The sequence below is a fragment of the Orcinus orca genome, chromosome 14 (assembly GCF_937001465.1).
Source record: "Orcinus orca chromosome 14, mOrcOrc1.1, whole genome shotgun sequence".
NCBI lineage: Eukaryota > Metazoa > Chordata > Mammalia > Artiodactyla > Delphinidae > Orcinus > Orcinus orca.
This window is the reverse complement of record NC_064572.1, coordinates 18,527,722-18,554,716: the sequence shown is the minus strand read 5'-3', so window position 1 is coordinate 18,554,716 and position 26,995 is coordinate 18,527,722. Positions and strand designations below refer to the sequence as shown.

General features: G+C 43.4%; 1 protein-coding gene across 14 annotated transcripts in view; it reads left to right on the top strand.

Annotated features, from left to right (window-relative positions):
• Nucleotides 1–26,995, top strand: part of FAM13C (family with sequence similarity 13 member C) — a 155,423-nt gene that overhangs the window by 95,174 nt on the left and 33,254 nt on the right. For all 14 annotated transcript variants that reach the window (XR_007471154.1, XM_033406007.2, XM_033406009.2 and 11 more), the window contains 2 exons: nt 5,571–5,628; nt 17,990–18,074. Coding sequence is in view for 13 of the 14 variants with exons in the window: in XM_033406007.2 (XP_033261898.1) it covers nt 5,571–5,628; nt 17,990–18,074 (143 nt within the window). In the remaining variant the exon portion in view is untranslated. The remainder of the gene's footprint in view (nt 1–5,570; nt 5,629–17,989; nt 18,075–26,995) is intronic.

The following is a 26,995-nucleotide window of genomic DNA, read 5'->3' as shown; positions in this document are numbered from 1 at the left end:
TATGCTAAAATACTGCTTCTTCACAGATGATCACATCTGGGGTTTGACATTATCTGTAGGCCAAGAAAAGTATCTTAATGCTTTGTTCACTTTGCTGTTTTAAATTCCAGTCCACCTCCCAAGGAAAGGTCACTGCAGGATGAGCCTACAGGCTGGCTCAGCACAGGCTTTGGGGTTCCAGCAACGTGGGAACACCAACAAGTTTCAGAAAAGTTGCACTTCCATGGGCTAGCCACAGTTTTGCAGCCACAGAGTACAGGAAAAAGCTCGTTTAATATCAGCACACAATTATGTTTTATGTTCCTCTGTTAAGAAGTGTTTTGTTCTGAATTATGTCATGGTGGGTGGCCGTCATGGTGGCATTGGTGGTGTTGCTGGTGGTGATGGTCATGGTGATGGTGGTGACAGTGATGGGGTTGTAGTGACAGTGATGGCGTGGTGGTGATGGGGGTGTTGGGGGTGGTGGTGATGGGAAGCATCAGTGCTGAGAGCTCTGAGTCCAGGCTGCAATTTCCTGCTTCCTGGGCATGGGCTAGAGAGCAGGGTCGTATTGGAGTTGGCAGGATTGTAAATGGTTCAAACACTACCTTTAAAGATCTTAAGAAGAAGGGAATTTGAGACACCTAGCTCCTATTCCGGTTCTCCTCTTTTCACTGCTAAACTTCTCTAGTGAGAAGCTTCCGTTTCTGTTTCCTCTTCTGCCATGACCTTTATCTTTTCTGATCCAGTGACCTTTCTATTTCTCTGCTTTCATTCTCATTATCTCCGGATGACTGCGATTTTCTAGCAGCGTGAGCTTGGGCAGTCCTCCTGCACATCCTGTTCTCCTTACCTTGCTTTCTTTTCCTCTGTAATATTTAGCATCTGGTGCACCAGGTTTGTTTCTTTATGGTCTCTCTGCTTCTATGACAGTGAGGCAGAGACTTGTTTTATTCCCTGCTTTATTCCCAGCACCTGCAATCATACTTGACATAAGTTGCTGTTTAATAAATATTTGTTTATTCATGGATAAAATTATTTAATTGCCTTAACTGTTTCCTATTAGGTCACATGGGCCTAATAATGCTAATCTCATGTGGTTACCATGAGGATTAGATGAAATAATGTAAGTAAAGTGCCTGGCATTTACCTGAAATTGTTAGGCTCTTCTTTTTTTTAAAAGTCTTATTGAAGTATACTGGTTTTTTTTTAACATCTTTATTGGAGTATAACTGCTTCACAATGGTGTGTTAGTTTCTGCTGTATAACAAAGTGAATCAGCTGTACGTATATTTATAATCCCATCTCCCCTCCCTCTTGCGTCTCCCTCACACCCTGCCCATCCCACCCCTCTAGGTGGTCACAAAGCACCGAGCTGATCTCCCTGTGCTATGCGGCTGCTTCCCACTAGCTGTTTTACGTTTGGTAGTGTATATATGTCCATGCCACTCTTTCACTTTGTCCCAGTTTACCCTTCCCCCTCCCCGTGTCCTCAAGTCCATTCTCTATGTCTGTGTCTTTATTCCTGTCCTGCTGAAGTATAGTTGATTTACAGTGTTGTATTTAATTTCTGCTGTACAGCAAAGTGACTCAGTTAAACATACATTCTTTTTCGTATTTTTTTCCATTATGGTTTATCACAGGATACTGAATATAGTTCCCTGTGCTATACAGTGTAGGACCTTGTTGTTTATCCATCCTATATATAATAGTTTGCATCTGCTAATCCCAAACTCCCAACCCTTCCCTCCCCCCACCACCTCCCCCTTGGCAACCACAAGTCTGTTCTCTATGTCTGTGAGTCTGTTTCTGTTTCGTAGATAAGTTCATTTGTGTCATATTTTAGGTTCCACATATAAGTGATATCATATGATATTTGTCTTTATCTGGCTTACTTAGTATGATAATCTCTAGGTCCATCCATAATGCTGCAAATGGCATTATTTCATTCTTTTTAATGGCTGAGTATATTTCTGTTAGGCTCTTCTTGACACTCTTTTTTCTTATAACATCTTTCTCTTCACTATTCAAAGTGCTGTTCTGGTTGCCTTCTTATCTCCTTAGTGATGCATCTGTATTTTCTTCACGGCCCTTTTTTCTTCTGTCCCCTAATTGGCCAATTTCAGAAACCTGCCCAGTGGTCCTGAGTAAGGATGACTCAGCTTTTTATTTCTTCCTGCTTATTCACAAGGCTTCAATTATTACAATTAAATATACCATTAATTATCATTTATAATTCTATTATGGTATTTTTTACATTTGATTATAGAATCCATGTGTTATTTATTTTTTTTGTTTTTTTTTTTTAAATTTTATTTATTTATGGCTGTGTTGGGCCTTCGTTTCTGTGCGAGGACTTTCTCTAGTTGCAGCAAGTGGGGGCCACTCTTCATCGCGGTGCGTGGGCCTCTCACTGTCACGGCCTCTCTTGTTGCAGAGCACAGGCTCCAGACGCGCAGGCTCAGTAGTTGTGGCTCACGGGCCTAGTTGCTCCGTGGCATGTGGGATCTTCCCAGACCAGGGCTCAAATCCATGTCCCCTGCATCGGCAGGCAGATTCTCAACCACTGCACCACCAGGGAAGCCCCATGTGTTATTTTTAATACAGCCAACAGTAGTCATAAACATTTTTCATGAACTGTCCTTCACATCCTGAATTATCCTGTGCGGTAGCTGATGTTATCTTCACTTGACAGATGAGGAAACTGAGGCTGAGAGAGGTTAATATCTTGCCAGTGGGTACACACACCTAGTAAGTGGTAGATCAAGAAGTCATTCTTGGGTCTGGGTCCTTCTGTTTCTTCATCTTTTCATCCATCTGAAAGGCATGTAGAGAGCATGTGACATGTGCCAAGCACTGTGCTAGGCTCTGGCCACACAGCAAGTGAAAAACTGACGGAGAACCTGTGACCACTGTGAGTCACTGTTGTTATCTCTGCCCTCACTCTCTGGAACACACCATCGAGTGCCCCATGCTACCGTGAGCCCGGCTCAGGTATTTTCACTTCCCTGTTTTATCCTCAGTTCAAGCTTCAAATGTCTAAATCACAACTCATGACAGCTGCCTGCTCTCCCCTTCCAAATGACCTATTTTTCTTTCTCCACTGGAAAAACCATCATCTATCATCTTTCCTGTCACACAGGCTCAAAACTTTGGATTAGTTTTCATTACACCATCTCTTTCATTCCATACTTTCAATTCACACCCAACACCTCTTGTTGTTTTTCTCCTTGAAAATGTCTCTTTCGTCTGTCTCTACTTCCCCAGCCCCTCTCCACCATTCTAATAGCAGCTCCTGTGCGCTCATTCCTTGATTTATGGAAAGAACCTCAAGACTGGGTTTTAATTAGTTTTATTCTCTGCTTCAGGATCCACTAGACTGTAAGTTTCCTAAAGGTCTAGAGCCTGCTCATTGATTCTTATTTCCCCAGCACTGTACCAGTCACATAGGAGACATTCCGATGGCTATTAAATTAAAGCATCTTTGATGCTTAGACCACAGTTCTTTTTTTTTTTTTTTACATCTTTATTGGGGTATAATTGCTTTACAATGGTGTGTTAGTTTCTGCTTTATAACAAAGTGAATCAGCTATACATATACATATACCCCCATATCTCTTCCTTCTTGCGTCTCCCGCCCTCCCGCCCTCCCTATCCCACCCCTCTAGGTGGTCACAAAGCCCCGAGCAGTTCTTACAGTTGATCTGGAGATTTATCTGGAGATGACAAGTAGTTGTCATTGAAGATCATGTGAGTGTGTTACATGTAGCTGTTCTCTGCATCGCAATAATATATACTATATATTTTAAACAAAGTCTTATTTCTGCTTTCTTCATTAATGTTTGCTACCATCTATTTGTTTTACCATTTGCTGACATCAGAGCCCTGGAGAAATGTACGGTTGAAAACTGTAAAGTGGTAAATATTCTTTCCATTAGAGAACACAATTCTTTCATTTTTCTGGGGCTACTCTAACTCTATAAAAACACAATTTGAGAACCACTTTAGGTTACAGGGAAATTATGAGCCATTCAGAACTTTAGATGTTACTGGATATGTCAGGTTACCCCCTCTCCATGAGAGGGTTTCTCCCATTTTGCAGGAAAGAGCTACTTGGTATTTTCTGAAGCCCTGGAGTCACTGTTTGTGGCCCAGCGAACTCATGGGCAGAGGGTGGGTGTGCCAGCGCTTTCTTCCCCTAACTAACTTTCTCACCTGGACCATCTCTCCGTGGGCTCGTGGTTGGGACCCTTAGTCTTCTCTCACACCCAGGAGGGACGTTTGTGCAGACGTGGTCAACATCAGTGTGACTGTCCAATTCTGTTTTAACATCTCCTCAGTTTCTCATTAGAAGTAAGTTGTTTGCACAGTTAGCAGTACTCATGGACTGAAAGAACTTTTCATTCTTAAGAATACTTTGAAGAAGTTAGGCTCATGGCATTTCTAAATGTGCATCGTTACTTTCAGAAATCATTCATCTTGATGACCATTCAGAGGACATATATACTTTTTTCAGGACTCAAACCAAAGCAGAATAATAACTGTAAATAATTATATCCCAAAATAAATCTTTTTATAAATGACTTAATACTGACTAAAGCTTTTATTCCTTAAGAGAGCAGGCCTTTTAAAAAGAATAATTATAACTTAATATATTTATTATATAATAGCATGCAAACTGCTGCAGAAAAACTTGAATGTTATGTGGTAGATGCCATTGGACCATAGCATTTGATGAATCATGATTTAGAGCTTAGCATCTGCCAGTAGTGGAGTTTTGTTTTTAACCTAAAAAAATTTATTCAGAGTAGATTTGCCTTTAAGACCTTTTTCTTCTGTTGCAAGCTATAAAATGGCAAAACCTAGCTTTACTGTGTTACCCAGGAATTGCTGTAACTTTTATTTTGTTAGGTAAGTGATAGAATGAAATTTCCAAAAGCTATCTTCAGTGCACAAATGGTATCTTTCTGTAAGAACTGTATCAGATCACATTTGGTCATAAAAATACTGACTTTGCACTGGGTACTGAGGATTCAGCAGTGTAGAAGATGGACAGAATCACTGATTTCTTGGAGCTTACATTTTAGCATGGAAATGCAAATAAACATCATAACTTTAGGTAGTGACAGCGCTAAGAAGAAAATCTAAAGACAGTGCAATAGAGAGTGAAGGGGAGGGGTAGATTGATTAGAGAGATCCGGAAGGACTCGTTGGGAGGTGACATAGGAGCTGAGCTGATGCCCTGTGCTGGGCAGAGTCAGCTTTGTGAAAACCGGGGGGAAAAGCAAGTGTGAAGATTTGAACAGGGAGCCAGCACTGTGTGTTCAAGAAACTGAAGGCCAGAGAGGCTGGAGGGTAGAGGACAAGGGTGAGAGTGATAGGAGGTGGGACAGGAAGACTGGCAGAGTTCAGACACTGTAATGTGTTGCAGACCGTTATAAGGATTTTGCTCTGGATTTTGCTCTTCGGGCAGTGGGACACCACTGAGGGTTTTTAACAGGGGTGTGGTCAGATCTGTAGCTGCCAACTTCATATGTACATTGTTGAAAGGTTTCTTTTAAATGGAAATACTTTTTCTTTGTGTTTTATAGAATAGACCAGAGGGCGGCCGTGTGGCCAAAGGATGAAACTCGGCAGGACCTCAATGAGGTAGGTGCAGTCATTGCTGGTTGTATGAACATGAATTAGCCAATCGTGAAATTTATTATTCTTTTTCCTAGTACTAGGAATTTATTCTGATTAAAACCTTAAATGTTTTTGCTCTTAAGTAAATGTGTTTTCCTTGCACTTCTTTGGAAACGTGTTTCTCCTTGCTCTGGAGCAAATACATTTAAAATATAATTTGCAAGACTGCTCATTATGTCTTGGAAGTAAACCAAGTCCAGCAGTCATTTCATTACACTTCTTTCAACTTTGCTTCAGGATTATATAACCATGGCTGTGACAGTTACATTTGTAAAATTTTCTCTTAGTTTTATGTTATCTTCCCAACCCCTGCTTTTTCTAATGCCCTTTGCAGTCTCAAATATGATCATGCTTACCATTTTTCCATGGAGTGTGATATAGTTTGGTATTTGCAAAATGGTCCTCTGGTATGCTTTGAGACATTGAAGCCACATTTTCCAATGCAGATGGTTTCCCACTGAACTGGACATCACAACGTTAATAAGCTTTTTCTAGATTTTCTTTGAAATATATAATTTAATTCCCCCATTGGAAATCAGTATAATGTAATTAGGATCCCTGTTGTCGTGAATGCCTTAGCTTAAGACACTGGTTTGGAATACTCTAATTTCTCTTGCCCTCATTGTATAATTAAGGAGCAGTGGGTGGTATGTCTGACTAATAAGATCATGACAAAAAGAATGAAAAGACTTGACGTTCAGACGCCAGGAAGAGAAATGATGGGCTTCGGGCAAATTTTTCATCATTTGATGCCATCTCTCCTCCGCCTCCAAAAATATGACAGCTAATTGAACTTAGGTGATTTTCCTTTTTCTTTTTTACTGTAGAACTTGGCATAAATGAGTAGCCAAAGGTAAACCAGGTGCCTAATTAAACCCAGTTAAATAAGTTACTGAAGTTGTGGGAAATGTCCTAAAGATAACAACCCAGAACCCTGCTTTGTGCATTGGAGACAGCCTTCAGATTCCACAATCTTGCCTGTGGTAAAAAGAGTGAAAAAAGGTTTGAGAGAAAAAAGGCAAGAGCCTGAATCCGTGAGCACAGCTGTTTGCCCCACTGGGAATAAGCAAAATGCTGGTTGTAAAGAAGCACTGACTTGTTTTGACATAAGTGACTAGAAAAATGAGGTGATTGTAAGAGTCAAGGAGTGATAGGTTTCAAGTATTTGGGAGAAACTCTGATGTGTGAGCTGCAACCCCGTGAGAATGTGAAGATGACTTGAGCATTCTCAAATTACAGTTGCATAACGCTCTCTTTGAAAATCTGCTTTTCTGTATTCCTTCATGCTGTTGTACTTGCAAATTACATGAAATGTGCTAGTTCACTGCTCTGGGATTGCATGGGTGCAGGAGTGCTGATTGGAGACAGGTCTCTGAAAGAGCAGTCAGCAGCATATTGTAAGTATGCGCTCTTCCATGAAAAACTGGTGATGCTCATCCGGACTGGTTGATAACAGTATGTGCTCAAGTGGAATTGTTCCAATCGGGATAAATCAGATGTGCAGATCACGTTGTGGCTAAGATTTGGGGGCTGGAGGAAACCTTAGGAAAGCTTGAACAGGGGCAGCTCACGGTCCAAGGCCATGGAGGGAGGGTTGACTCATTCAGACTCATTGATGGAGACGTCGTATAGAGTGGAAACATAATTAAACTCGGTCTTGCCTAGCATTTCGCAAACTTAAGAGAACACCAAACTCTTTCATGGAATAACCCCATAATAACATTGCTTTAGGCAACAGACTCCTATGGAATAAAGGTGGGAAACACTACCTTAATATTTTAATGCAAATAGAAAATACATATAGAAAAGTGCACATATCATAAGTGTATGACTGGATGAATTCTCACAAAGTGTGTAACCAGCATCAAGAAACACAACATTGTTAGCATCCAGGCACCCTTATTTAATTCCTTCCGGTCACTCTTCCCCTATAAGGATAACTGTTCTTTGGACTTAAGTAGATTTGTTTTGTCTCTTTTTGAATTTCTTATAAATGGGCTGTATGTACTCTTTTGTGTCTGGTTTCATTTACTCAGTATTAATGTTTATGAGATTCATACATGTTTGGCACGTAGTTTTAGCTTTCACTCTCCTTGCTGTAACCCATTGTATGGTTGTTTCTAGTTTTTGACTCACGATCAGTTGCTACTAACTGTACTTTTTAAAAATGAACTCTCTTTCAGTCTCTCTGTACAGCTGATTTTTTATAGGAGTATTCCTTCCATCTCCAAGTGGATATGTAAGGTAGAATTTTTTTTATGTTACCTATCTTCATTGCTCTTTGCCCCTTTTATTTATTTATTTAATTTTTATTTATTTATTTATTTTTGGCTGCGTTAGGTTTTCGTTGCTGCGCGCGGCCTTTCTCTAGTTGCGATGGGGTTGGGGGGGCTACTCTGTTGTGGTGTGCGGGCTTCTCTTGTTGTGGAGCACGAGTTCCAGGCACGTGGGCTCAGCAGTTGCGGTGCATGGGCTCAGTAGTTGTGGCCCACGGGCTTAATTGCTCCACGGCCTGTGGGATCCTCCCAGACCAGGGCTCGAACCCTTGTTCCCTGCATTGGCAGGTGGATTCTAAACCCCTGCGCCACCAGGGAAGCCCCTGTCCCTTTTATTTATACACCACAGCCTCCAACACACAGCCTTCTAGTTCTTTAAAAAGAACCCACTAGTTCCATATCTGCTCTCTTCCTTCCATTCCAACTTGCAAGTCTAAAGTAAAAAAGCAGTTTCTTGAGCATTGTAAGAAGCATGGTCCGCAAATACTTTCCAGATGTTTCTATGGACCCTAATGTTGTAATTGTCGATTGTAGCAATTTTAAGATGTTACATATGTGCTTTATATTTTCTCCAAATTTCACATCTCGTATTTCACATCTACTTTTTAAACTTCTTAATTCCACTTGCTCTGTCACAGATAGATGGGGCTCAGCTATATTTGATCCCAGAGCTGGTGCTTGACCCGAGCTCTCCTGTATGTAGTAAGGTGATACATGATGTGACATAGCTACCTATGAGCATCTGTCCCTGGGTGTGTTCCCAGTACTTTCCCAGTGAACTGAAAAACTCACTTCTTATTTCTACTGGGTGTGAGTATAGACCTGATTCCTGCCAGCCTCACTTTTCTTCTGCCAGTCTCCAGCTCCTAGTTTTTGACCTTGGTTCTCTTGACAGGACTTGCCTCTCCGTTCCATGAGTTTTGGTGTCTCTGGTGTATACTGTAGGAGTTGGTTTCTGAAAACCTGATTAAGTGTCCATTCTGGCATTGAGCTGACCTTTCACACTCTGCCTCTGTAAGACATCAGGAGATTTTATTTGTTGGGGTCCCCTGGATCCTGGTTGGAAAATATCTGCCTCTGTAAAACATCAGACGATATTACTTGTTGGGGTGTCATAGATCCTGATTGGAAAATATTCTAGACTTGAGATCGTCAGTGTCTAATCCACCTTGATCCTTGGTTTTAGTCATTTCCCTGTGTCCATATAATCAATAAGCAATCAGTAGTTCAAAAAGTTGCTTGAAGGATAAAATGAGAAAAAATATCGTTTTCCCTCTCCACATCCTAGTAGATCGCATTCCTGGCTTCAGTTTCATTTAAGTAAAATAAGAGATGTATGAAGAAAATGAATGGGTCTCCCCTTCCCTGAGAAAACGTGCCATATTGGGTCCTCCTCCTCCTTTTTCCAACTCCCAGACTGCATATCATAAAGCAGCCCATCAACTTCTTGTAGTTTTTCATTTGTGAAATGGAGGCAGGTTTTGAATTGGGTTAACTCTAGGACTGCTTTCAGTTTTCACACTCACTGATTCCACCTTTTTTTGTTTTTCTTCATTTTCCCAGCCCTTGTAGAATTTAGTCATAGGTTCCCATGACGGATGGAATGAGGCAAATTGTGCCCCTTTTTGAGTGTATGTGCACATGTCTACGTGTGGGTCTCCATGTGAAGGATTTGATTGTCTTTTTATTACCATCCATAGTTTAGCATATAGATACGTTTTGGCGTCAAGCCATAGCAGACCTCCAGATGGTACTTACTGTTTTGTTTGAGATGTGTTTCTCCCTCAAAATTGTTTTAATTTTGAGAAAATGGTCTAGCAGGAGGCTTATTCAGGCCCTTGATACTCCTGAGTTGGCTGAATGGTATTTCTTTCTGTAGGAATAGGCAGCTGTCTTTTTCTATTGAAATGCAAACCCAGTCTATAGGGTTGGGCCTTAGATCAGAATTGACTGATAATTTTTTTTCCAGTATCTGGGTTTTTTCCCTTGTGACTGAAAGTCAATTCAAGCTGGCTTTCATAAATAACAGGGTTTTATTGATTCAAACGCCTGAAACTTTAGGATCAGGATAGGCTTCACAAATGGCTAGTTCCAGGGATTAAAGACTCGTCATGTAGATGCCGTCTCTTTCCATTTTGACTCTGCTTTCCTATATTGACCTTATCTTTGGGTTGACCAACCCTCTCTAGGGACACACTGTTCTTACAGCTAGTAATTCCAGTGTATATTAGTTTTCTATTACTGTGAAACAAATTCCCAAAAGCTTAACAGCTTCAAACATCCATTTATTAGCTCACAGTTGTGTAGGTCATAAATTTGAGTAGACTCCATTGGATTCTCTGCTCAAGGTCTCACAAAAATGAAAACAAGGCATTGGCTGTGATAGACGCTTATCTGGAGGTTCCAGAGAAGAGTCCATGTCCAAGCTCATTCAGGTCATTGCCTGAATTTACTTCCTTGAGGTTGTAGGACTGTAGACCCCATTTCCTTGTTGGTCAGCATCTGGGGGATAGCTCTCAGCTTCTAGACACTGCCTGCGTTCCCTCTCACATGGGCCCCTTCACCTTTGAGCCAGCAGCACCAAATCCTTCTGTGCTCCAGATCTCTGTGATGTTGTATTCTGCCAGCTGGAAGAAACACTCTGCTTTTAAAAGGCTCACCTGATTGGGTCAGGCCCATCCAAGCAATCTCTGTATCCTTGGTCACCTGAGTTAGGACTTTAATTATATCTGCAAAATCTCTTAGCAGCATCTAAATTCGTGTTTGATTGAGTAACCAGGGTACAGGAATCTTGGGGGCCATCTTTAAGATTCTGCCTATCACACAGGAGAAATGGAGTCCTTTCTAGATCCATAAAGTTCCATACTTGAGTCTCATGTATCTGGCTTGTGACTTGTAGCCCATTCTTGAACCAATCACTATGACCTTGGGAAACTATTGAAGTCCATTCCATGAGTTGAAAATGAGACATATTCTATTTTTCGAAAATCCACATCTTATCATGTAGGAAAGCTCAGAGGCCTGTTTTAGAACGTGAGTTTATAGAACTATATTATTCTCTCCCAAACATCTTGTTTTTATTGTTTATTTAATAAAGTAAACATATTGAGGATATCACAAACAGGTAAAACTAAGTACACGACTCCCTCTTCCTAGGTTGAAATCTAATCATCTGGCTGGAAGGAAATTTGGTTTGGGTTATCATGTGTGGTGGCAAGATTGCCCTTGTTTAAGAAAGAAGTGCCGCTATTATCAGAATAAGACCTGGATCCTCTTGTCAGCAGAGGACTACTTGAAGTGAATAGCTTGTTCTCTTACATTGAATCTCTCCATTGGGTAGTGCAGGACAGTGAGGGCTGACCATCCTGAGGAAGCTGGGATGGGCTGAGCCGAGGTGCACTGGTCCTCAGTTAGACTTGGCTGCAAAGCATACTGGGACATAAGCAACACAGGCCCCACAGGGATTAGCCAAATGCCCAGTGTCCCTAGGGATGGGGTGAATTTGGCGTTTTTTTGTAGCCATCACCATTGGAGGAAGTCCCACTTCTTTTGGCAAGAACACCCAGAGGACGGCAGCAGCAGTTCAGGAGGTAACACTGCCTTGCTTCCGAGCACCCCATACTTTATACTTCCTGATGTGGAGGTCCCGCTTCAGGGGGTACCAGGGCTGGAGGCCAGTGAGGCTGTCAGAAGGCTGGAGGTCGGGGAAAAGCTATTGTTCCTGGGACAGGTAGCGCTAAACAGGCAACCAAGGCAGCATTTAGGGTGGGTCAAGTCCCTAGGGAATAGGGCAGTATTTCTCAAAGTGTGGACCTTGGACCTCCTGCATCTAAGTGACCCTGCCCCAGGCCACAGAATCCGTGTCTGTCCCTGCCTGGGAGCGTATGTCTTTAACAAACTCCTCAGTGATTCGTAAGCATTTTAAAATTTCTGAACCAGGGCAGCAAGGAGGCTTGAAATTGGATACTCAGAAAGGCCTCCCAAGTACTGCCTAAAGGGTCCAGGCAAACAACACTAATATTCAATGCAGGATTTTTATGGTTGGCCCCTATTCTACTCATTGTGCTAGGTGCAGCCGTGAACAATGGCAGTATGCTTCCAGCCCTTCTGGAGCTGGAAGGAGCCAGTAAACAAGTAGAGAAATAAATGAAATTCTATATTATAGTGAGTGTTGGGAAGGAAAAAATCAAGATGCTAAAAGAGAAATTGGGGGCCCTCTTTGGATGAGGTAATCAGAACTGGCTTAAGATGTGATGGAAATTTGACTGTGAAGCAACTACAGCTGAATTCAAGGCCTGGGGAGGTAGGGGCAGGGAGTAGATGGAAAGGAGGGGTGGGGTGCGTGCATGTGCGTGTGTGTGCACGTGTGTGCGTGTGTGTATGAGCGTGTGTGTGTGTGTGTGTGTGTGTGTGTCTGTGTGTGTGTGTTGGGGTGGAGCCTACACAGGACACAGGAAAGCTCAGGGAAGAGAGTGGTAAATAGATATGGGGTTGTTTGGGACCCTGTTGTATCCTCTGTTTTGAGCAGATTTCCAGTTTGATTTTGCCATAGAGAATCTATGCACAGTTCTTGGATAGATAGAGGGATGGGAGAGGGTCACGAAACCGCTTCACAGAAATTAAAAGTAAGCTGTCTCTCCTCTGCAACTGGTGAATTGCAGACAAAGGCATCCTAAAATAGTATTCCACCATCCAGCCTGTGTGGGTGTTCTCCATTCCAGCCAACTAAAGTGGGACCCGGTAATTGTAGAGGAGAGAAAATGAGTAGAGTATTTTCTAAAACAAGTCGCATATTTTCCATTATGTAAAAGAGAAAAATTAACTTGTAGAAAACCACACCTAGGTTTCACGGACGTCTCTCTGGTTTCTTTGATGACCAGATGGGAGAACTGGGGAAGCAGAGGTAGGCATTGTTCTTTAGAGGATCCATCAGCCTTTGTTCAGTTTTCCTGCAGATTGTAGAGACCCATTCAGGGAGACTTTGGATGTAAACCTGGAAAAGCCAGCTGGCAGGCTGGCCTCAAGGGAGGGGCTGGGGGCAGCCTGCCAGGGACCAGGAGCCCCCCCCACCCCGCGGTCCCCGAGCAAGAGAAGGGCCGGAGGCAGCACTGGGACCACAGGGGTTGGCTGCCCTTCATTTTTCTGTAGGGGTAAAGCTCATTCCTGCATAAAAGGTCACCAAGTCAGGCAAGGTTGGAGAGTGAAACAGCTGCTTATTCACTCTGTCTGCGGGCTTGTGGTGTCTTTCCTCCATCATCCTATGACAGTGTAGTAGCCATTTCCCCACTAGACTGGAGCCCCGCGAGGAAGGGGCTGACATCAGTCTCATGCTCCAGAGCCCAGTGTATCTCTTTGTGCGTTGAGAGCTGCCGGAGCCTGGGAGCTGCACGTGTGCTGGTACAGCTGCTGGGGGCATGACCCTCACGTGTGTGATGCAAGCAGTGCTCCAGCCTTCTCAGAGGAGGCTCTGTGGGGCTCAGCCCTGATGGGACAGGCTGGATTCCTCCTGTTGCCCAGTGGAAGGACATGTATGTGACAGTGGCATAGATTGCTCATAGGTAAAGCCTCCAGCTTCCCCTGTTGTGCGTTCTCTGGTCACCAGGCTCCATCCCACACGGGGCATCCAAGCCTCCACTCTCTGTCCCTGTGCTGAGGAACGGCAGGTGGTCCTCAGGGAAGGGGTCAGTGAGGGTTGGGGAGGGACATAGCTGATGACAGTCGGTGAGCAGAGTTTCTTCCATTCTGCCTCCTCAATTCCAGCAGTTTATGTTTTCCCTTCTCCTTGGATGTCTTCTTGTCCCTCAAGACCTTCATCTCCTCTCTCTTGTTCCATTTGCCACTCTGCTCTCCCCCATTCCTTTAAGCTTCCTCCTACCTGGTGTCTGAGAGAGGAGCAAACCAGCTGTGCAAAAGGATCTCCTTCGACGCTCGGAGCATCGGTTCAGTTTCAGTATGAGTACAAGTGAGGGAGGAGGAGGGCGGGAAGACGGGTGAGAACCACCTGTGACTACTCCCAGTGGTAACTGGGTCTCAGCATTACACATCACTCTCTGGGGGAGGAGAGAGTCCTCTGAACGTGACCTGACGAGCTCCTCTGCAGTGAGATTCTTTGCTGTTGATTTGTGTTGTGTGAACACTTGCTTCAGTTCCACAAACACCTTCCAAGCATCCACTCTGTCAGGTTCTGTGCACCAGCCTCAGTACACGGACATGTTTGCTTTTCTTTCCTGGAAAGTTGGAAGGGAACTTTCAAGTCACGTAGTCTCAGGTTCTTCCTGGGCAGATGCAGAGTGAGGCCCTGGGGGTAGAGTGATGAGTCAAGGTCAAGAGATGCTATGGGGTCTGGCCTCCCACACCACCAGCCCTCTGCCCAGCAGCCCCTGGGGTTTGGAGATGAACGTAATAACCATGGAGTCCAGTGCTTGAGTGTTTCCCACGTGCTGATGCTGTGCAAAGTGCTCTCTGTGCCTTCCCTTGTTTAACTCTTCGAGCAGGTGCCACTGTCGCTGTCATTATTGCCTCTTTTTATGCATGAGGAAACTAAGGCTTAGAATAGCCAAGATTCTTGCCCCAAGTTAGCTGCACAGTATGTAGCAGAGATGGCCTCTGGTTCAATGTGAAGGGCGTGTCCTCCTCTGCTTTGTAGAACCTACAACAGCACGTAGAGTTTACAGGAGGCGGCTGGTTCCACGTCCTCCCTGTAAATGTAGAGAAGGACTGGTTTTCTTTCTTTTTTACTTTTTGTTTTTTAAAATTGTGGTAAAATAGATATAACATAAAATTTAACGTTTTAACCATTTTAAAGTATACAGTTCGGTGGCATTAAGCACATTCACACGGTTGTGCAACCATCACCGCCATCCGGCTCCAGAACTTTATTTATCTTCCCAACCTCACACTCTGCACCCTTTAAACACTAACTCCCTTTCCTTCCCCACCAGCCCCTGGCAACCACCATACTACTTGCCATCTCTATGAATTTTACTGCTCTAGATACTTGTCCTTTTGTGACTGGGTTATTTCACTTAGCATAATATCCTCAAGGTCCATTCGTGTCGTAGCGTGTGTTCAAATTTTCTTCCTCTTTAAGGCTAAATAACATTCCACTCTATGTATCTATCACATTTTATTTATCAGTTCATCTGCGGATGGACACTTGGGTTGCTTCCAACTTGTATTAATCTGCTAATACCCTGTTAGGACTGCCATTAACAAAAAGATGCCAGAGACTCGGTGGCCGAAACAGCATTTATTATCTCGCAGCTCTGGAGGTAAGAAGTCCAAGATTAAGGTGCCGGCAAAATTGGTTTCTCCTGAAGCCTCCTCCTTGGCTTGCAGATGGCTGCCTTTTCACTGTGTCCTCACATGGCATTTCCTCCGTGTATGTGCATCCCTGGTGTTTCTCTCTCTCTCTCTATAAGGGCACTGGTCATATTGGATTAGGGCCTCACCCTTATGACCTTATTTTACCTTGATTGCATCTTAAAAGCCCTGTCTCCAAATATAGTTACATTGTGGGTTAGGGCTTCAATATATGAATTTGGGGGAGACAGTTCAGTTCATAATACATTTCTTGGTTATTGTGAATAATGTTGCCGTGAACATGGGTATACAAATATCTGTTAGAGTCACTGCTTTCAATTCTTTCAGTGGGTTTGCTGGATCATACAGTAGTTCTGTTTTCAGAATTACCATATTTGAGGAACTACCTATTTTTAGAAACACCTGTTTGTGGAACCACCATTCTGTTTGCTGTTGCAGCTGTACCGTCTGACATTCTCACAGCATTATTTCTTAATTTTCAGAGTAGTTTTGCTCTTTTTGAGAGGTCACTCCAATATCCAAAGTCCTTCAGTTGGAAGCTTGCCTGGAATCATTCTTTTTGCTTCCCAGATGCTTGGGTACTAAATCTTTCCAGAAGCTTGGTGCCCTTGCTCCTTCTGTACCACCTGTCAGTAGCCTTGGGCTCTTGCTTCCACACTTAGCTTCTGGGAAGACATCCCAGAGAGGAAGAAGAAGCTATAAAAAAATGGCCTGGTGTCAGGCAGATGCTTCATCCAAGCTGTGGGCTCCCAGGCAGCAGCCCCTGAGCACAGGGAGGTTTGTACTAGGTCTTGCTCCAACTCTGAGCTGAGCAGAGGAGGGGTCCTGAGCCTGCGAGGGACCTGCCGCTTTCAGACTGGCCAAGAGACAACAGATTTAAGACATTACTCAGTGAGCAGCTGTTTTTTTAAATTTTTTACTTATTTTTTTTAACATCTTTATTGGAGTATAATTGCTTTACAATGGTGTGTTAGTTTCTGCTTTATAACAAAGTGAATCAGCTATACACATATCCCCATCTCTCCTCCCTCTTGTGTCTCCCTCCCTCCCTCCCACCCTCCCTATCCCACCCCTCTAGGTGGTCACAAAGCACCGAGCTGATCTCCCTGTGCTATGCGGCTGCTTCCTACTAGCTATCTATTTTACGTTTGGTAGTGTATATATGTCCATGCCACTCTCTCACTTTGTCCCAGCTTACCCTTCCCCCTCCGCATATCCTCAAGTCCATTCTCTAGCTGGTCTGCATCTTTATTCCCATCTCGCTCCTAGGTTCTTCATGACCTTTTTTTTTTTTTTAGATTCCATATATATGTGTTAGCATACGGTATTTGTTTTTCTCTTCTTAGTGAGCAGCTTTTAAAACACTGCTGTGGGTTCATATGTACTCACATCAACAGCATGATGAGGGTATGTGTGCGGGGAGGGGTTGGGATGGGAGGAGGTGCGGGGCGTGGGTGTGTATATGAGGTAAGGTGTGAGGGTGTCAGGGCACAAGGGGTGGGGTAGGGTGGGAAATGGGAATGAGGGTGCATCTGGGGCGGAGTGTGTGTGTGATAGGGCGTGAGGGTATGTGTGGGCCATGGTCTGGGGGTGTGTGTCTGGGGTGGGATGTAGTGGTGGTTATGAGGGTGTGTGGGGAATAGGTTATATGAAGGCGGGCTGTCAGCAGGTGCTTGGGTGCGTGTGTGCGCATGTGTGTGTTGCAGGGTCAGAGCAGGGAAAAGGACACACGACTCCACTCCGGGTAGCCCCCCGTCCCCCACCAGGAGCTCTGGGGCCTGCAGAGCTGCCCTGTTGCAGGGGACTGGGGTCCAGCCAGGGACTCGGCATGACTCACTTTGACCTGGTTGGGGGAATGAATTTGCCGGGGCGTCTGCATCACAGCAGCATACGCATACGTGCGTCAGTCTGTCTGACTTTGCTCTTATTAAGAACCGCTGGAGGAATTTAAAATGAGAAAGGAGGAGGGGGAGTGGGGAGTTTGTGCTGGCAGTGATGAACGGTAAACTGCTTCTCCCTCAGTGGCTGGGTCAGACTAAGGGACCAAGGTCATCTTCCTCCATCCCTCCACTCTGTTCTTGGTAAAAGGCAGCTGTATCCATTCCATGTGAGAAAAGTAACTTCAGAAGATACACGTACAGACACACACACACACACACACACACCCCTACACACCTACAGGCACGCACACACCCCACACGCAGATGCAGATAAGGGAGCCCCGAAGCACCTCCCAGCTGCCAGGCGGCCTCTGCAGCAGTCACTGTGTGCACTGCGGGCTTTTATGAATGGTAGCCTGGGAGGGGCCTAATGTCATTCGCTCCTGATGTCAGCACAATGAATGAAACACTTGCAAAGCGTAAAGGCTCAACCACTGGGGAAGCAGATACCTTCTCAGACTGGTTCTCCGGGTGCAGTGTCTCTTGCTGACGAAATCATCAGTCCCGTGTGTCACAGATAATCAATATACGTTAGGATTGATATGAAGCAGAAACAGAGACTGCCCGTGGAAGAGCGCGCCTCTGATGCCGGCACAGCCAGCCCTGCCTGAAGCAGCTGAGGCCGAGACCCCCTTCCTGCCAGGCGCCGGAGAAAGGAGCTGCAGACCCAGCGTTGCTTCAGGATCTGACTGAGCCAGCCCGATGTTCTGCTTTTGCTGGCAGAATCCCTTGCTGAAGCTCCAAGCCCTGGAAACTGATCTGTGCTCTGCCTTTTTGACACACCAGGAAGAAGCCGCTCAGGTGCACGGAGTCAAGGATCCAGCCCCGGCGTCCAGCCAGAGCGCCCCTGCTGAGGGGGCAGATGCCACAGGTAAGAGCCTGGGCTCGAGGGGGCGGGCTCCCCGTCTGTACTGTCAGGGTAGTTCTACGTCTTGCTGCTTCCTCCTAAACCTGGCCCCGTGGGAAACAGTGCCTGGTGCACCGGGGGGCTGAGTCGGGGCGGGGGCAGGAGGCATGAAGATGTGCTGGAATCCACATCTCCCTCTCTAGCCGGGGGCCAAGGGTCAGACTTCCAGAGATGGTGTCAGGTGAAAAGCACCCGTAATACCTGGTCTTCGTTTTCCTATTTGGTCTCCTGTGACACACAAGCGGCATGTTTATATGTCACTGGATTTAGATCATCTGTGCTGTCTTGAGACTCAGCTCATGATATTTTTGAGGGATTAGGGGAGTTTCAACATTGCTGCTTCGTTTCTTCTGTTAACTGCTTGTAAGATGATCCATCACCCCAGGGAAGGTGGAGGTGAGTGACACAGCTCCTTCCAATGCTATATGGTCTTTTTCTGTCTCATTTTTTTAGCATTAATTTCTGTGTTGAAAAGTCTCAAACTTGGGTCTCATTTGGCTGTTAGTTTCTCTAGTTTTAATCTCGGGGATAGTAGGTTGGCTAGCAAGCAGAACGCAAATCAGTGCTCCCAGGAAGACTTTGATGGGAAAGAAGTACTAAATTTATATGGGCAGAAACGAGAGCACAGCTTATCTTTTCTAACATCAGTGGGTCAGAGGCTTGCACACTGGTTTCTGAGTGGATGGTAGAAATAGGCTTAGGTGAGCTTGCTTCATGAGATGTCCTTTATCTCCAGGAGTTGAAGGAAGAGATTTACAAAGGTAATCTGTATCCATACCATTAGCAATAGTGCATTGAAGATATCACTGTTTAAAACAGACCCACATGGTCTAAGTAGGCAAAACAGCCATCTCCAGTGTTTGAATATGTATTAATAACAGTGGCTAATAATAGCTAGTAATAGTAGCTACTATTATAATGGAAGACTTTCTGTGATCCAGGCACTGTTCTAAGCACTTCATAGCTATTCATTTAAATCGTTAAACCTGTGAAATAATACTATTCATAGTAAGGACACTGAGGCCTAGTGTGGCCCTCCTGGTGAGTGGTAAATTACTTCCCTGTGGATGCAGGTAGCCAGTTGGCTGTCCTTGTTGCCTGGTGAGCTCCTCTGCTCTGTTGGCCATTGTGTTTGGATGAGGTGCAAGTACAATCAGGTAGGAGCCAGTGTCAAGCCAGTTAGGGATTGGAGTCAGATTATTAGACAATGCCCTTCTTCTTCTACCAACCCCATATTCCACACCCTGTAAACAGCATACAAAACACATAGAGAAGTCCCAAGCCAAATACAAATTAACTTTTGAATTATCTGATGCTTTGTATAGCTTCACAAGTATCTGGCAAAGACTGTTTAATAAAATATTTGCTGCCTGTTGGATATGGAGGTACATATATAGATATATACACACACATAGACATATATGTGTATATATACATATTTTAACATGACTTTTATGTGTATGTGTCTTATTTTTTCCAAAGGTCAATAATAGTTTTACGTTTTCTCATTCTGGATGGACGGGATTTTGAATAAACTTATTAACACATTCTTTATAAAATAGAAATATGTACTATGTTTATGTAGGGATCACCCACACAAAAGAACCATCAATATATTCCATGTTAGGTGTCAAATGGCAGAAATGGGCAAAAGGCTCTTTATAGAGGAGGCCTGTAGGCTGGATGCTGGATTTTCCAAAATGTGGGTGAATCTGAGATACGCCAGAGTCCTTCCAAGAGAGTTTATGAAAAAGAGAGGTTTCCACTTTGGGGTGTGTTTGTGTGTGTGTGTGTGTGTGTGTGTGTGCGCGTGCGTGTGTGTGTGTGTGTGCACGCACACGCACAAGTGCACACGTGCACTAGGCAAAAACAGCTCCTGCAAGTTTTCAAAGATAAAACCTATCCTGATGTTTTTGGCCTTTGCAGAGCTCATGAATAAGGCGTCTCGTTTAGCTAAACTGACTGCATGGGAATTGATGCAGGGAAAGTGAAGAAGTCCCAGCCCCGATTTTGGATCTTGGAATGCTTTATTTCGCCCATGTTTCACTGTAATTTTATTAAAAAAATATACCTTTGACACAATCTATAAACCACCTACTCTAGATGTTTTCAGGGACCTAAGGAGTTTCTTCATTTGGCAGGAATATTGCCAAAGTGATAAGCATTTCAAAGAGGCTTTCACAGTTCAATTTATGGGATAGTGTGGTCTATTTGTCTTCCAAGACACACTCTTCTAGGAAGGCCCTGCATTTTCTAGTCCACGTGTCACTCAGAAGGGAGAAATTTATGCTCATATTAGATCAGCTGTTCTTAACTCAGGGCCTGTGAATGGATTTCTTGAGTGATCTTTGAACACCTGGAAACTATAGTTTTGTGTGTGTGTGTGTGTGTGTGCGTAAAGCCCTGATAATAGTGTGATTGCATAGATTAGCACAGATGTCGTAAGTCTGTAAAAAGTTATAGTAACTTAAAAAAATTCTTTTTCTCTTAAAGTCTAGAATCTAGCCCTGGGCCTTAGATGTCTATAAATATTGGATTATTAATTGTTGATGTGAATATTTGGTATAAGAAGGACAAAATCCAACAAGGGATTTTTACAGGAATATCTGGATATAATGTGCTACTAATTAACCATTCAAAGCAAACATTCAGAAATATAACTTGTGATTTAAGTAGGTTTCAACCTTACTTTCGACTTGATTTAAGGCATGACTTAAGTAAAGTTGTTTAACTTTTCTTTAAACATCAAGGTTAGATTTTTAATTTTTTAATTTATTTTAATTTTTATTTTTTTGGGCCGTGCCACATGGCTTACAGGATCTTAGGTCCCCAGCCAGGGATTGAATCCAGGCCCTCGGCAGTGGAAGCACCAAGTCCCTAACCACTGGATCACCAGGGAAGTCCCTGCGGTGGTTTAACTTTTGCAGGGGGCGTCTGAAATGCTGGTCTGAGCAAAGTACCGTATTCTCTATGTCTTGAGATCAAATATTGTGTTTTAACTTGAGTTTACAGGATACAAAGATTAGTCTCACCTAGTAAAATACCTGAGATGCTCCCTTGTTCTAGAAATCCAATTACAAACTGCACTTGCAGCAAGAGCAGGTTTTGTGGCACCCTGAAGGGACACTGTGTTCTAGAGCGTGTTCCTGAACCTGCCCGCACATCACAATTAACAGCAAGCTTTTATACCTGGGGATTTTCGGTCCTCATCTCTAGACCGTCTAGGGTTGGAAGTCCTGGAGTCTTTATATTTCGTAAACATTCTTGAGTATTGGGAGCCACTATTTAAGTGGACAGTGTCTTGAATTAAGAGAGAAAGAAGGTCAGGTTCTCTTAGGTTTTCTTTGACTCAGTTTCATCAATGGAAAGAGCTCACAGACCACATGGACTTATACCTTAGGGTCTGTGACCAGTTGGCTCAGTCCATTCACTTCAGGAGAAGGGTGCTCAAGCTAGAGCTCGAGATGGGCGGGCTGGGGACAGGGACAGATCTGAGGGATGTAGAGGGCTTTAGAGAAGAGCGATACAGAAGGTACCAGCTGCAAGGCAGCTTCGGGACTGTACAGAGGGTAACCAACTGCCCCAGTTTTAGCACTAAAAATTCCACATGCTGGGAAGTCCTCAATTCCAGGCAATCCAGGACAGCTGGTCACCCTGCCTCTAGGTTGCAAACCGCATAATGCGAGATGGAAACCCACATGATAGTGAGGCTCAAATTCCTCTAACTGAATCAGCAGCCCTCTCTTACAGCTGAAGCAAATGTTTCCACCAGACATTAGTAAGCATCTATTCTGGTGGTGTTGATGGGAAAATGGAATGAGGATTGTCTTTTCACCAGATTGTCATTTTCAACGTATGTACAAGGACCATTTGATGTTGCTCCCCATGACTAAGCATAGTAACCCCTGTTCTGTCTGAGCACAGGTGATGGAATTTTTAGCAAAAGCTGTCACTGGAGATAACTGAAGACTTATTACTGTAAGTAAAAATTCTAAAGTAATACCTAATTAATTATTTTATTATAAAATCTTGACTTTCACATTGAACTTTCCATTTGGGTAAAAGCCTTGTTGCTAACGTTGCTTGAAAGCACTAATGTAGTATATCTAGGTACAGTCTATAATTATTCCCATAAAGAATACTGTATGGTCTGTAGGTCTCTTCCTAAGGTTGAAGTTGAAATGGGGCAGACTCGAAGAGAGCCTGACCTTCTCTGTCGTATTTTAAGACACTGTCTACCTGACCAGATGTTCCCAATTACTTGGCAGTGCTTACTAAACGTACAGATATCTGGGCTCCCCACCCTAAGATGCAAAATTAAAATGTAGAGATGAGGCCTGAAACTTTCCACGTTTGAAAAGCTCCCCTTGATGATTCTGATGTTCAGGGAGATTCAGGAACACTTTGTAGAACTCAGTACCCTCCAAGGGCTCCACGAAAGGGGTTTTTGCTGCAGGTGCAGTTTATAATTGGGTTTCAGGAACAGGGAGCATCTCAGGTCTCCTACTAGGTGGGTCTGATCATCCTCATAATGTTTCATCCTATCTGGCAGCAGCCCCAGACAGTCTTTTAAAGTCAGTAAGAGGGAGTCTACATTACCTCAGCGTCAGAAGTACCCAGATTCCAAATGTCTTTTAGAAACTTTATACATTGAGTTTGTGTGTGTGTGTTATTTCTAAATCCTTCTTGAACCTTTTTATGTTTTTAGTATATAGCACTGGTTGCTTTAACTAGAAAATGGCTATCACTGTAGAAAGTAGTACTTCATCTTCTTGTCCTAAACTGGTTCCTTTAAAACAGCAGTCAGTGGTTTTCAACCTGGGTGTTTTTGTTGGTTTGTTTGTTGTTTTTGTTTTTTTGCCCCCTTCGGGACATTTGGCAATATCTGGAGACATTATTTTCTTGTCACAGCTGGAGTGTGAGTGCTACTGGCATCTAGTGGGTAGAGTCCAAGGGTGCTGGTAAACACCCTGCAATGTACAAGACACCCCTTGCCCCAACACTGCCGCAACAAATTGTTATCTGGTGCAAAATGTCAAGAGTGCCAAAGTTTAGAAACCGTGCTTTAAAGGTCTTTAAATGATTAATATCAACCTTAGCTAACAGTAACCTCTTCATTTGCACCAGGCATTGTTGCATGAATTTTCTTACTTTATGGCCATAACCACCCTAGGAGGAAGGTGCCATTGTTATCCCCAGATGAAAGATGAGGAAATGAACTTAGGGAGTTAATGTAACTTGTGGGCGGTCCCACAGTACTGAGTGGTGGGGGGTTGGGAGGAAAGGGGAGGAGTTGGGGGAGTTTCCTCAATCAGACTCTGTGGTCTAAGTGTTTCACACGGTATCATTTGCCATCCTGTCTAAATGTGAAGTCCACATGATTCTCATATTCTAGAATCTGAAATTAAGCCCAAAGACAGCCTATGTGCCCTCTGTATAACTAATAGGTTTTAAAGTCATTTTAAAAATCCTTCCCTGACTTTGTTTTGTTAGACTGGAGGCATCTAGATTTGTAGTTGTTTAACCTATTGCAACCCCTCTTTTCTTATAGTCATTTCAGCTCCTCTGATCTTAACCATCTCTAGGCCCCTGTGCCTTTCTTCATGTGTATTTCCCTGACCTGCATAGTGTTTTCCAGATGGAGTCGAGTAGTAGAATTTTGTTTGTAAATATGGGCATAGGTCCTATACTTTTGCAGAATGATACTATTGGGGGAAACTGGGCAAAGCGTACAAGCGATCTATTGTTTCTCACAACTACATGTGAAACTACAGTGATCTCAATAAAAGATGAATTAATACCTAAAAAATATGGGCAGCGGGAGTGTTTCATAAACTAGTTACAAAGTAATTATGCTTGTTGGATTGCTTTCCATACTCTTCCTAGAAATGTACACTGTCTTCTAGACCTTTTTGTCATATCAATATAGTCTATAAGAGCTCCAAAAATCCCATTTCCCATAAAACTAATAGTCCAGTGCTTCTTGTGTGTTAAGTGTAGATGGCTAGTGTTGTCCAGCGGAAGAGCCTGCTGGCGCACAGTGAAGGTCACCTGCCGCTGTGGAGCCGCCTCATGGTTTGTGAGCTCCTTCTGTGGTTGCTTTGCATTTTACTCTTTGAAAAATACTAACGTCATCCACAAACTTAGACTTGGGACTCGATTTCCACTTCAGGGTTATTTCTGAAATGTGAAATAAGGTTAAGCCAGGATCCGTCTGCAAGGATTAGTACTGACACATCTGTCATCAGGATACTAATTCAGCTCTTTCTTTGGGGCATATTATTAAGTGAATTTTTTATCCATTACAAAACATTTAGCCCAATCGTCATTTGGTTTTGTTTTTAAATACTCTTGGTACGAACACCATGCCATAGACTTCTTGAAAGCCCAAATAAATTATATTCATTGGCTCTGCTTTGTTCAGAGACATAGCTCTTTGTAGAACCTGATGTGCTCATTGGGTGATCTTGTACGGGTTATTTGACCCCTCTGCCACAGTTTCCTTTTCTTTAAAAAGGGAAAAAGGATAGTATCTACTTTTTAGGGTTGTTGTGAGGATGACATAGCATAATACCTATCAAGGTCTTAACACATCACCTGTGGTAAATGCTCAGTAAATGTCAGCCATCATTATTTTAAAAGCTGGGCATTCAGAGCTTATATGCCTTTCCTCCAGTTGATAACGCTTGCATTTGTCTTCAAATGTCTATTCTATCATAATTTCTAATGACTTTCAAGGTGTGGAAATGACATTTAGTACTGTTTATTCCCTAGGTCCTCTCTAGAGTCCTGCATTTGATTGACATTACACTAGTTCTCTTAAGCAAAAGGTATTTGTAACAGTGATAATCTACAGTGCTGCTGGTTGAGTAACTACCTCTTATTAAAGGTGAAACTACATTTGTTACCATAAAATCTATCCTGTGCTAAACCTATGACATAACTTGGTTGGAAAAGGTCTTTACTGTTAATAATTTTTCTCTGATGCTTTTATCGCCATCTTCATAGTTTCTGAAAGAGGGAGTTTCACATTAACCCCTTGTTTTCCAAAGAGAGCATTTTAAAAAATGATTTCAAAATTCATAGATGACAGTATAATTCTCTGATGCCATTTCTATAACTGCCTTATAAGGAAGGAACAATTCAGTCCTGTGACCTAAACCACCAGGTGATTATTAAAATTTTTTTTTAATTCAGTTGTTAAGACAGGCCGAGGACCGTGGCGTATGTATTGTCCTAGTTGTCTTCGCCACACTTTTTACAAAGGATTCTGAGTGTGAAGAGGCTCATCTGGCCAAGGACCTAATAGCTGTTAGTAAGTGGCATCTTGGACCAAGCCCAGGGCTCTGACTCCATAGCCCAGGCTTTTAACCAGTGGGCTTTTAGACATGTTCGTTTTTTAATTAATAGATTTTATTTTTAAGAGGTTTTAGGTTTATAGAAAATCAAGCATACAGTACAGAGAGTTCTCATATGCGCACATAATTTCTCGTATATTACAGTCATTTAAATACCTTTCTTTCTGGTTATTCTTTCATGCTTATGAAGGAGAGCCTAGAAGTGATCAGACAGTTTGCCTAGATGCTCAGTGTCTGACACTGCTCTGAACAGCCCCCAGACCCAAAGTGGACAACCTCTTCTGACTCTTCCAGGAACCTAGAATTACACTTTTCCACGTCTCTGTGTGGAACTGCGGGTCCAACTTTTTCTGATTAATTTTTCCTTACTGACATTGAACGAGCCTGTGAAGATACGGCCTGCAGCAAAGGTTGGAATTTCTTTCCGTAGTCTTCCTGTTTGCTTTGTATATAAGTTCCCTTTTGCTTTTCAAAGCACGTCTGCTCGTAAATGAAAAGCCTCTTTTGAAAATGGCCCTTGTTACCTTCCCAGCAGATTTTTCTCAGCTTTCCCGCTGAGGTGATCAGTTGCACAGGAATCAACTAGAAGACACGGAAAGTTGTTTGGGCTGAGAAATGATCACATCCCGGCACCCAGCCTTCTCTCTGTACCGGCAGGGTGCTTCTGAATCTTGGGCACTATCATGGGTGATATTTGCTCTTTCTTCCCCTTCCCCACCCTCACAGCTTAGCTGAGCACTCGGCTCCACTTTTGTGACACAGGGAGGGGAAAAGCTGTTTTCAGAGATGAGACACCATCGGCCATTTATTTCCCTTTGTTATTTCTCAGTGGTTCTTCGACAGTGTGCATATAGGCAAAGAAGTTAAGTCTTGAATAATCAGGAAAGTGCAGACATTCATGTAGTCGCTCAGTAGATTTGTCTAGAAGATCATTTCTTCTTTTCTCTCCAAGTGGTGCATTTGGTTTGGTGCTGTGTAGAAACTGCTTCCAAAACTATGAACGATCCTTGCCTCATATGTGCTCCTCCAGAACAATGCAAAGAATAGACTTCTTCCCTTTCCCCATACAACAGAGATCTGGCGACCTGATCCTGTCCTCAGTGTGGCTCACACTACTGTAGCCCACAGCACGGTTCTGAGTTCTGGTAGAAGTCACTAACGCGTAAAGACCTCAGTCTGCCTCGGGCTAGAGGTTTGCTTCCGCCGCCTGTTTCCTGAGAACGAGCTCAGCCTTTGTCACCCTGCCTTCTCACCCACCCTCACCATCGTGGTGTTGTCTGTGTTTTTCTTCTTCTTCCCCCACAGCTTTCCGGCTCCTCATCTTTCTCACCCACTACCTTGCCGCGTTGTCTTCCTCTGTCTCCATTCAATCTAGAGGTCTCTACACCCTCCTTTTCCCTTGGCACTGTACTTTGCTAAGCCAGTGTCCATGTGAAATGAAAGCATATTTAAGATAGTTATTAAATTTCATCTAGACACTTAAATTTATTGAATATCACTATAATACTGAAAATTTGGGTGAGTTCA